This window comes from Dysidea avara, chromosome 5 (genome assembly GCF_963678975.1).
Source record: "Dysidea avara chromosome 5, odDysAvar1.4, whole genome shotgun sequence".
NCBI lineage: Eukaryota > Metazoa > Porifera > Demospongiae > Dictyoceratida > Dysideidae > Dysidea > Dysidea avara.
Genome location: NC_089276.1, coordinates 24,348,572 through 24,360,395, shown reverse-complemented (window position 1 = coordinate 24,360,395; position 11,824 = coordinate 24,348,572). Strand labels below are relative to the sequence as shown.

Below are 11,824 nucleotides of genomic sequence, written 5' to 3'. Positions count from 1 at the left end.
ACTTTCGATTGTGGGTACAACACGAGGTGTTCAGATTGTACGTGGCTCGAATCCTCCTCCACTCCGCCAATCCCGAGTTGGACCTGTCCAGGATAGGAACGTTCCGCAGCATTTTGGTGCTGTGACCAGGTACAGTCCACTATATTATCATAACCTCCACCTCATTTTGGTGCTGTGAGCTGAAGAAGACGGATTATGGCGGACATTAAGCGAGCCCAATGTTCACGGAGAGGATACAGAACACACCTTAAGAAGATATTGGCGAGCGTCGACGAAGTGTTAGCGAACCCACAACCCCTCAGCGAAGATAATACAGCCACTCTGAGGGATCTCCATGATCAGCTTATACGTAAGCACGAACTTATAACCCCATTAGACGCTAAGATACTTGAAGCTACCGAAGAAGACGAGGCCATTGAAGCTGAAATACTGCAAGCTGAAGAGACCAACGCTGCGATATCAAGAGCAAAAGCCAAGATAACCCATCGCCTAAGTTCTATCACTGCAAGAGACACAACAATCTCTCCACGTGCACCTCCCCCACCTGCCACCGAGCGTCAGGCAGATCATGCAAGCACTGTTACCCGTCTACCTAAGTTAGAATTACCACAATTCAGTGGCAATCCCATTCTGTGGCAGTCATTCTGGGATACCTTTGAAGCATCTGTGCACAATAGCACCTCCTTAACTGGAGTACAGAAGTTGAGTTATCTCAGAAGCCAACTACAAGGAGAAGCAGCTCGTGTTATTGCAGGCTTCCAACTGACTAATGCTAATTACCAACACTCCATTGACCTGTTAAAGGAACGTTTTGGTCAACCACATAAACAGATAGAGGCTCACATGCAAGCTTTAATTGATATCCATAGTCCTAGTGGTACACTCGCCAGCCTACGTGAGTTTCATGACACTATTGAAGGGCACATCCGTAGCCTGGCTTCACTTGGAAAATCACAAGACACTTACAGCAGCATGCTTGTCACTATCATTCTTGGGAAAATTCCACCCAAGATCAAACAGAACCTAGCCAGGGCACATGGGAGACAAGAGTGGAAAATTGATGAACTGCAAGAAGCCATCCTCACTGAAATTTACATTCTTGAGGCAGGATCATCGTCACAGACAGATGCTCATAATTCTACCTTGCCACCGACTGCACTGTTTCATGCTGCAGCTACTAACAAGTCTATTGGTGGAGCCAGAGGTAAACCGCAGTGTCCATTCTGCAAAGGCCCACACTCCCCTTCTGTGTGTGATGTTATCAAGGACCCAAAGCAACGCTCAGCTGTAGTTCGTCAAGAAAAGCTCTGCTTCAATTGTTTGGGTCATCATAAGGTCTCCTACTGTAATTCCAAGCACAGATGTCACAATTGTAGGCGTAAGCATCACACGAGCCTATGCAGTTATGAGCCGCAACCCACTGGCCAACATGCTAAGCCACATACTGGACACTCCTCACAACCTACGCACGTTGGACAACACCACACTGGTGCAGTCTCAGGTTATCCCATTCCACCAGCTAACAATACACAGCCGCAGATCTGTAATCTCCCACCAACAAATCCTGTGAGCTCTAACACAACTGACACTACCTCATTGTCCATGACTTTGCCACCATCCTGCACTACACTGAACAGAGTATGCTTACTCAAGACTGCTATAGCAACAGTCTCACATGGGAACAGAAGTACAGTAGCCAACCTGCTATTTGACGAGGGATCCCAGCGATCATTTATCACTCAAGATCTGGCCTGCTCCTTAGTGCTACAACCTTATCAACAAGAAGACATCAACATCTCTTCCTTTGGAGCAAACTGTCAACTTAACCGCAAGATGGATGTTGCCATGATCAACTTGTTGACCAACGATGGACATGCTATACCGCTGTCAGTGATAATTGTACCACGTATCGCTACGCCACTACAGAACACTACTAGCATCAGTATGACTCACCTACCACACCTACAGAACCTCCAGTTGGCTCATCCACTTTCCGCAGAATGCGAATTTGAGATTTCTCTATTAGTTGGTGTGGACCACTACTGGGACATTGTAGGAGATCACATTGTAAGAGGAGTAGGAGGAGGACCTACTGCAGTGGCTTCTAAACTGGGCTACCTTCTCTCAGGACCAGTACAACTGGCTAACACTCAGCACTCAAACATCAGCACCATGATGTTAACAGTCAATCAACAATGTGACTTTGACCTTGAACGTTTTTGGAACCTGGAATCTGTAGGAGTGTCAATGAGTGATCTCAGTGCTGAAGAAGATATGCTTCAACACTACATCTCTTCGTGTATCACCAGAGACCCTGATGGGGCTTACGTTGCCAGGTTTCCTTGGCGACCCAATCCTCCCACCTTACCCAACAACCTCATTATTGCTCAGAACAGAACACGTCAAATGCTTAAACGGCTGGCTAAAACACCAAACCTACTAATGGTATACAATAGCATCATTGTCGAACAAGAGGCTAGAGGATTTATTGAACGTGTAAAGTCAACAGATAATGAATCCAGTATCCACTACATCCCACACCATGCAGTTGAGAAAGACTCGCCAACAACTCCTATACGGATTGTTTTTTATTGCAGCTGTCGGCAATCGTCTGGATATCCATGTCTCAATGACTGTCTGTTGATCGGTTCACCCTGTGTTAGTGATATATGCTCTATCCTCGTTCGTTTCAGGAGTCATCGCTTTGGAGTGTCTACTGATATAGAGAAGGCGTTCTTACACGTCCGTCTACATCCCGATGATAGAGACTATACTCGCTTCTTCTGGTTAACCGATCCTACTGATGTATCCAGCCAGTTTTGTATTTATCGGTTTAATGTCGTTCCATTTGGTGCGACAAGCTCACCTTTCATGCTCAATGCTGTTTTGCAGTACCATCTTCAGCAGCAAAACACAGCCGTTTCTGATGACATGAGATCAAACCTGTACGTAGACAATGTCATAACTGGTGGTGCAACAGAACAAGCAGTCATAAGCTACTACAGAGAAGCAAGAGCTATAATGTCCAGTGCTAACATGAATTTGCGCAGTTGGTCATCCAATAGTACTGAGTTGATGACAATTGCAGCTCAAGACAACGTCAGTGATGACAGTCAGTCAGTCAACATACTAGGTCTGCGATGGAATACTACAACAGACAAGCTCTCCCTAGCAGCCAAACCCACTATTTTGGCACATGATCATCTGGTGACTAAAAGAGAAGTCTTGCAAGATCTTTCCAAGATATTTGACCCACTAGGCCTTGCAGCTCCAGTAGTTATTAGAGCTAAAATACTGATGCAGAAGCTGTGGATACGTAAGGTTGCTTGGGATGAGCCCTTAGATGAAGAGATCCATAAAGAGTGGATAGATGTTGCCTCTGATTTGAAGTCAGTCACTCAACTTTCTGTTAGTAGAAGGTACTTTTCTTCAGCTTTCGTGCAACCAGTACTACACTCATTTGCTGATGCAAGCCTGAAGGCTTACGGTGCTGTAGTATTTCTCACACAGGGTGATGAAGTATCGTTCATAGTGGCTAAATCTCGTGTGGCACCCCTGAAAGAACTCACATTACCACGCTTGGAACTCATGGCGGCATTGGTTGCAACACGTTTGACCCACTTTGTGGTGAAGGCAATTCCCCTCAAAGACCCATCTATCTTCGTTTGGTCGGACAGCCAAATTGTATTACACTGGGTGAATAGTCGTAAGCAACTACCAACATTTGTTCGTCACCGCATAACTGAGATTCGGTCACTACTACCAACAGCTGATTGGAAATACTGCCCCACCCTGGAGAATCCAGCAGACTTACTTACAAGGGGAATCACCACAGAGGCACTGATGTCATCCACATTATGGCAGCACGGACCAGCATGGCTCACTACACCTAACAGATGGCCATCCTTTGATCAGCCAATTCTACCCCCCCTTCTTGTTGCAGCAGCAGTAGCAACTGAGTTTGTTCCAGCTGAACCCATCACACCTACAGTTGGTTTACATTGTGTCATCATGCTAGATCGCTTCAACACTCTTAGTAAGCTATTACGTGTAACTGCTTATGTGTTCCGCTTCATAGATAATGTAAGAGCTCAACCAGACCACCGACGTTATGGACCAATCAGTGCCATGGAGTTCACTACAGTGAGGTTCAAGTGGGTGAAAGATGTACAGCAGGATGTGTATAAGAAGGAGATAGCCAATCTGAAGCTTGTAGCCAGGCAACCGAAGACATCTAGACTACTACTTGTTCGTCAGCTTAGACTGTTTCTGGACGAACATGAATTCCTACACTGTGGTGGACGCATCCACAACGCTCCGGTGAGTAAAACAACCAAGTTCCCCTACCTCATACCTCCTAGACATCGGTTTTCCTATTTGATTATCCATGATGTACATGTGACACTGCACCATGCTGGCACTGGTGCCACACTAACTGCCTTACGCCAGACATACTGGATTCCAGCCGCACGCCAGTATATCAAATCAATTTTACGCCACTGTGTTACCTGCTTACGAGTGATAGGGCAGCCATATTCAGCACCAGATCCACCTCCACTACCTTGTTTGCGGACACAAGATGTTCATCCCTTCACATATACGGGGGTAGATTTTACCGGAGCACTATATGTGAAACGAGCTGAACAAGAAGTGAAGGTTTATTTGTGCCTTTTTACCTGCGCTACTACCCGCGCAGTTCACTTGGAAATTGTACAAGATCTATCTACTGAAACTTTCCTTTTGGCCTTCCGCAAATTTGCTGGCCGGAGGTCACTGCCGAAGTTGATGATATCTGACAATGGCTCTACATACATGTCGGCAGCTGAGGAACTTCGCTTACTAATGGAGAAGACAGAAGTTAAGGAGGAGTTAGGAAGGAGAGGTGTCACTTGGCAGTTCATACCCAAGAGAGCCCCCTGGTATGGTGGCTTCTGGGAAAGGCTAGTGGGGCTCACAAAAACCACCATTAAGAAGGTCCTTGGAAGGCGGCATGTATCTCTCCAAACCCTAGAGACTATTGTTGTGGAGATTGAGGCCATCTTGAATGATCGTCCCCTAACGTTTGTGTCATCAGAGATGGGTGACCCTGAGCCACTGACACCTGCTCACTTGCTGCACGGGAGAAGAATTACTTGCCTTCCCCATGAGATGGTGGATGTCGATGAGCTTACTGATCCCACATTTGGAAATGCCACTTCAATGAGGAAGAGTGCTAACACTCAAGCAGCCATAATCAGGGACTTTCAAACAAGATGGCGTCATGAATACTTGACTTCGTTAAGGGAACATCACAAGTCCTCAGGTAATAACATTCAACTGGTGAAGAAGGGTGATGTAGTGCTCATTCATGATGATGCTCCCCGAGCTACTTGGAAGATGGCTGTGATTGAGGACCTTATCATTGGAAGAGATGGATTAGTGCGAGCAGCAACAATTAGAACAAATAATGGGACAACTAACAGGGCTATCACAAGGCTCTACCCTTTGGAGGTAACTGCTGGACAGGAGGATACTGATGGGAATGTGCAGCCTACTCCAGGACCCAAGTTACAACCTGAGCAACCAGTGGTACGGACAGATTCAGAGACTGGGGGGTCTCATCCGAGACGAGCTTCAGCGAGAAGGGCAACTGAACAGTTCAAGACTTGGGCCAGAATCCTTGCTGCCCCCCCGGAGGATGTCGTGACGACTGAACAGTAACTTCCCTATTTAGAACTCTAATTATTTAGTTATTATATTGTGCGCATGTCTGTACTGCACGTGTATGTTATAGACTTTCGATTGTGGGTACAACACGAGGTGTTCAGATTGTACGTGGCTCGAATCCTCCTCCACTCCGCCAATCCCGAGTTGGACCTGTCCAGGATAGGAACGTTCCGCAGCATTTTGGTGCTGTGACCAGGTACAGTCCACTATATTATCATAACCTCCACCTCAATAGTTAGCTAGCTATAAACTTCAAACCATAATTTATAATAGATGAAGGTAAGGCTTTGTGGGACAACCCTATAACTGTGCACAGTTAATAAATGACATGTTGCTACAGCTCATTCATTATACAAAACATCTGTCCCCATTTGCTTTGCTGACTTTGCTCACGTTTTGCTCACATTGTGTGCGCATCTCACACGTCCATATAAAATTACATTACGTAGAGTCTACGTACGTGTTGCAATACAACTTTAGTCACAGTACAAATTACTAGAAAATGTGACTTGCCCGTGATGTGCACGCATTTTGCTCGCATCAATAAGTGAAAAGCAACCATGCCAGGGAAAAATATCTTGCAAGGTTTCCAAGATTTTTGTAAGACAAGGGACATTTTCAGTGCACGGTTCTTTGCTTTACAAGACCCTTGTAAAAATTGTGCAAGTTTCAGAGCAAAATTCTTACATGCAAGATTGCGGTGCAAGATTCTTGGACATTTTCAGTGCAAGTTTCGTGAAGCTTGCAAGATTTTGAATGTTTCTTGCAAGAACAGTGCAAGGATCTTGCACTACAAATCTCGCAGTTATTTTTCCTGGGAATTACTTGCATGTACCAAGTGCTTTTCAAGGTCTTTTTATAGAGCAGTCATATACATGAAATGTTCAGCAACTACAGTAATATAATGTAAAATTAGTATACAGTAAATGTGCTGCACGTCTCTTAAAATCTAGTTCTTCTGTTTACCTGTAGGAAAATAAAAAGGTAGACATATACAAACACAAAGAGAAATGATATCTAATCCAAAACAACTAAATTGCAGCCATCAATTTTCTTGGCCGCCACCTTTGATATCACATCTTTCCTCAGCCCCCATTCAAGATGTTGGTCCAGATATACTCCTTGCAAGTTTAGTGGTGTAAGTAGTTGCTATTATGTAGATACTGGGATAGACAAACCAGCAGTATTTCAGCTTTATATCTATACAGATGTAGGTTACTGGTTTAGGTCCTGATCCTTGATCTATAAGTCTTGTGAATTCAACAGTAAGGGACAAGTATGATGTGCTAACTGATGTTTGAGTGAATAGGCAAGTGACTTACATTCTAACTCAGAGCTCAAAATAACAGCCTGCATTTATCATTTCTGACCCAAAAGCCACAACATTCAACCAAATGGTCTGACATTATGCCCTATCAAAATAAGCCTTTAAAAGGCATTGTGTATGTAAATTGGTTACTATTATGTACCAATGGCTGACCATGTTACATGTTGGTCTGTCATTATGACAGATCATGTAAGGAACTTTACTTATATTGAGCACTGCTAACTGGAAAGATGTTTTCTGCAAATCATTCAACAGTTTAGAGAGTTAATACAGCATAGTTTTTAAAGGCTGTTGTACATGTGGAATTTTGAAGAAATGTTTTATAAAATTACGGTAATGTTCTTGGTATTTGTAATTTACAATATTTGTTTTAAATATTTTACTCCAACCTTGTTAGTGTTGTATATAATTTAAGTGGTACGTATGTATATTACAGATCACCAGTAGATAATGAAGTATTTGTAGATCCTGTAAATGGTAGCGACTCCAATCCTGGAACAGAGTCTAAGCCTGTGAAAACCATAGAGAAAGCTCTATCATTACTACGGACTGTGCCAAAGGGGCAAGCAAAGACAATGTATTTGAAGAGTGCTTATTTCTATCTGGCATCCACCATTGAGCTTGGTCCTGAAGATAGTAGTTTGTCAATATTACCTTGGGATAGTAGTACTGTGCTTAAAAAAGATGGAGTTAAGAGAAAACGGTAGGTATTTATTATTATTATTATTTAGTAATTGCTCCATCAATACACTAGTTAGTGTTACAGAGTATGTGTATGTGATAAAATTGAGTTCCATTGCTTCATCAGTAGTTGAACTGTGTGATGCAGCTTTCTGAGTTGAAAAATTCACAGTCTAGTTTTCCCAGTTGACCCGATTTCTTTGTCCTTTCTTTCTTTTATTTCTTGGTGTAATAGCTGGTTATTTCTTCTCTCTGCAACAGTCATGTCAGGGTTGATGTACACATCAATGACATCATTCCATTTAGTGTTGCATCTGAGTTGTGGTGACCAAGACAAAAATTTTCTATTTATTTACTTCATTGTGTAAGCATACACATAAGGGTCTGATTGTCTTCTTGCCAAGTCAAGTGACTGAATAGTTGAGTTGTCTGCTCAGATAAACATTGAACTTGAACTTTTTAGAAGTTACAGTAGGTGTGAAGGATATTGAATTTCATTTGTTACATGGTTAATACTTGCGCTGGCTTCATCAGATGTGGGAATAGATGTAACATGGATGGCTACAAGTTGTTTGATGCAACTATGGCAGTGAGTAGTATGGTACATTAGTAACATGAGGTTCAGTAATCTTCTTTGGAAGTACTGTCACAATTAGCATGTACCCACGTGTAGCACAGGTCATACTGGATAGCTTCTCCTAGCCTCTTTTTAGAACCTTTTTGACTACAATAACCACAGATGTCTCCAGGTATGCTGTTAATTACAAGACTTCGTGTTAGTGAAGAACTGCCCGATTTCATTCAGTCCAGTTTGAGTATTATTGTCACTGTTATCCTCTAGTCTGTACCATGTGAACTGCTTACCATCAACCAGATTACCATGATCTTCCTCTAATTAGCATCCCAAATTCTTGTCCACATAAGAACGCTTCACAGCCATAAAGTAACATTCATGTCTTGTGTCTCCTTGGGAGTACAGATAAGAAGCAAAGATGTCAAAGTTCCTCTTGCTTTAGAGTATACAATGATACCAAGGATTTTGCTGTTAGCACCTTGCTTCGTTGTAAAGCTAGTGCTCCAAAAATTCTCCAAGAAATTTTCTAGTTCTTAAAGTACTTTACCCGTTAATTGTATTTAATGCATTCTACTGTAACATTAAGTATGCACAAACACGTGGAATTTTCTTGCAGATCCGGTCTTGGTGTTTGTTGCAAGTTTTCACTTTATATTATTACTGGTTAATTCAAGTAATTCATTGTTGATGTGAACAACTTGTTTAATAGTACTGTACAATGTACAGCCAAAGAAACTGGTAGGGAAGACAGTACATGATTTCATAGTATTATAGCTCTGTGTTTATCCTAAATGATTTTTGATAGTGAAATTCCTCTCTGGGATCACATACCAAATTCCATAGGTATACAGTTGTTGTTTACCTACATAGACAAGAGAGCACGTACCAAGTGTTTTCTGTAAAAAAGGAATGTGGTGCTGTCTTTAATTGATGACACTTGGCCTGCAAAGCAATTAATTATGTATCTACGGAATGGACACTATTGATTTGTGTTGGTTGGATTTCAATGAAGTGTATAGTGTATAACCTGAAAGTATGTAACCTGCCCAATAGAATAGGTACTACAATAAAACCTTCCTTAATTGCCACTTTGTTATAGTAATTAGGTCCAGTTGTATTTTCCATACTACCTCAATTAATATTTTGTTAATACAGCTACCTTGCCAGTGGCCACATTCTATAGGACCAAACTGATAACTCAAATGCAACATTCCCTTGAAAGTGAACAGTGGTTGAGCAGGCAGTAAGTAGCTGTACAGTATAACATGTGTGACACTTTAAAATTATTGCTTTACATAGCTATATATGCATGCTTTGTCTCATGTGACTGTTCTATTAGTGTATCTCAATTTTTGTGCAAGATATGCATGTATGCTCTTTACCCAGTTTACATAGCTACCATGTCTATAATGATTATTCTGGCATTCAAAGCTTTATCCAGTTTGTTTATTCCACTAGCTACAACTGTTGGCATATGCCAATACAAACATTTCGCTAAGGTGCTGTACATATATAACCTACTAGTCAGAGTGTATATTACAGAACAGTAAAGTCATGATCTAGGTAAGATAACCTTATGTTTTTAAAAGTCTGAATGCATAAATACACTATATGCCACATGGCTTAAACATTACTGAAACTACAGGTAACTTTTATTAGATTGAAAATCCTCAATGTGACCATCTCAGCAAAAACCTGACTTGTTCGCACAACTTTCAAATTTTTTTTTTATTTCTCAGTGTTATCTGCAGTATCCAAGGAGTGGATCACCAAAGTTTCAGCCTTCTGTGGTGAAATTATAGCACTAGACAGTAGGAAGAGTAAGATAATCAATTCGTACAGCAACTATTATACTGAGAATAAACTACAGGCGCTTGCATTTGCAGCCATAACTTCCGTTTGCTTTAGACTACAACGTTGCGATATGGCTTAAAATGTTCACCATGGATTAGCCAACTAGCCAAGGTATAGTGTTAGCCCTGAAGTTACTTACGCATATGGGTAAGAAGGCGGTTTAGGTTAAGAAATGACTATAACCTTGCTTACGTTTACCTGTAATATGGCTTAAAATGTTCACTATGGATTAGCCAACTAGCCAAGGTGTAGTGTTAGCCCTGAAGTTACTTACGCATATAGGTAAGAAGGCGGTTTAGGTGAAGAAATGACAATAACCTTGCTTACGTTTACCGCATTGTAAACAAACGTACGTGACATGCATACCATTGGGGCTACAGAAACGAAACAAAAGATTTTCAATTCCTCCATGAGCAGGTGAATAAGTTTTAATTGATTTGAGTCTATCTTCTCTGAGTAATGGCCTGAGAAAAACTTACATATCTTTTCTTTGTAGCATGAGCAATTTTATAATTTTTTTAACGCATGCTTGTTTGTGCAAACAAGTCAGGTTTTTGCTGAGACGGGCACCAATAGTGAGGCAACTTTACCATTTATTAGGTTTTTGTCACTTTGTCAATGGAGCCACTTATTTTGTATCCCATAGTGGCCCTATTAATGAGATTTGCTATACTGCTGGTTAGTTACTAAAGTGCCACATAGATGTGTGCTATTGTGGATTCAATAACATACGGATGAGTATATATATATAATATATTAAACCATTGCCGTGAATGCTATTACATAGACATTAAGGCCAAAATTGATTGTGGGGATTGATTAATACTCACATGATTAGTATGCACAACTTAGATTTGGCTATGAAAACAAAAACATTTCATTATCCTTGCTATCCTATGAGTTGAAAAACATCGTGAGAACTGGTCAGTGCTATAGCAAGTACTTTTGCAGCTTGATTGGCCACCATTAGGGCTGAGCGATGGAGAAATTTTGCAACTTTCACGATTGTAGGATGCAAACTATCACGATTTTATGATTTTACATGCATCGTACATGAACAACTTTATATAAATTACAAAACAAGGTGACATGATGTGGGTGAAGGTGACATGGTGTACAACTGTTCGACACAATTAAGGCCATAGGAAGTTACAGTTAAATACAAACAGTATAATGAATAATAGTAACAGTTTCTGACAAGGTAAGTTTTAAACAAAGATTTGTTGACACAATGAACTGTCTCAGAAGTGTAGGGCCTGGCTTGTTTTCCAGATCGAGTTCTTCCACAACAGTGAGTGCCACCATTTTGAATTAACTAATACACATTTGCATGTGATGTCAAACATCACGATTATTTATAATATACATATCAACATCATGATGTTTAGAAACAATCACGATTAATCCCAAGATCAATATAATCTTCAATAGTGAAATTTTGCTACTTTCACGATTGTAGGATGCAACATAATCATGATTGTGATAACTATTATGATGTTATGATTTTACATGCATGCATTATTAGCATCGTATATGCCCAACTTTGTATAAATTACAAAACAAGGTGACATGGTGTACAACTGTTCAACACAATTAAGGTCATAGGAAGTTGCAGTTAAATGCAAACAGTATAATGAATAATAGTATCCTTAGAAATTTAACAGTTTCTGACAAGGTAAGCT

The 11,824-nt window shown here is 41.1% G+C and overlaps 1 protein-coding gene across 1 annotated transcript; it reads left to right on the top strand.

Moving 5' to 3' along the window:
• The first annotated feature begins 21 nt into the window (after positions 1 to 21).
• LOC136257069 (uncharacterized) lies at positions 22 to 7,587 on the top strand. Its single transcript, XM_066050181.1, has 2 exons — positions 22 to 5,902; positions 7,470 to 7,587. The coding sequence occupies exon 1, from the start codon at positions 196 to 198 to the stop codon at positions 5,698 to 5,700; it is 5,505 nt and encodes a 1,834-aa protein (XP_065906253.1). The 5' UTR covers positions 22 to 195; the 3' UTR covers positions 5,701 to 5,902; positions 7,470 to 7,587.
• Positions 7,588 to 11,824: the final 4,237 nt, after the last annotated feature.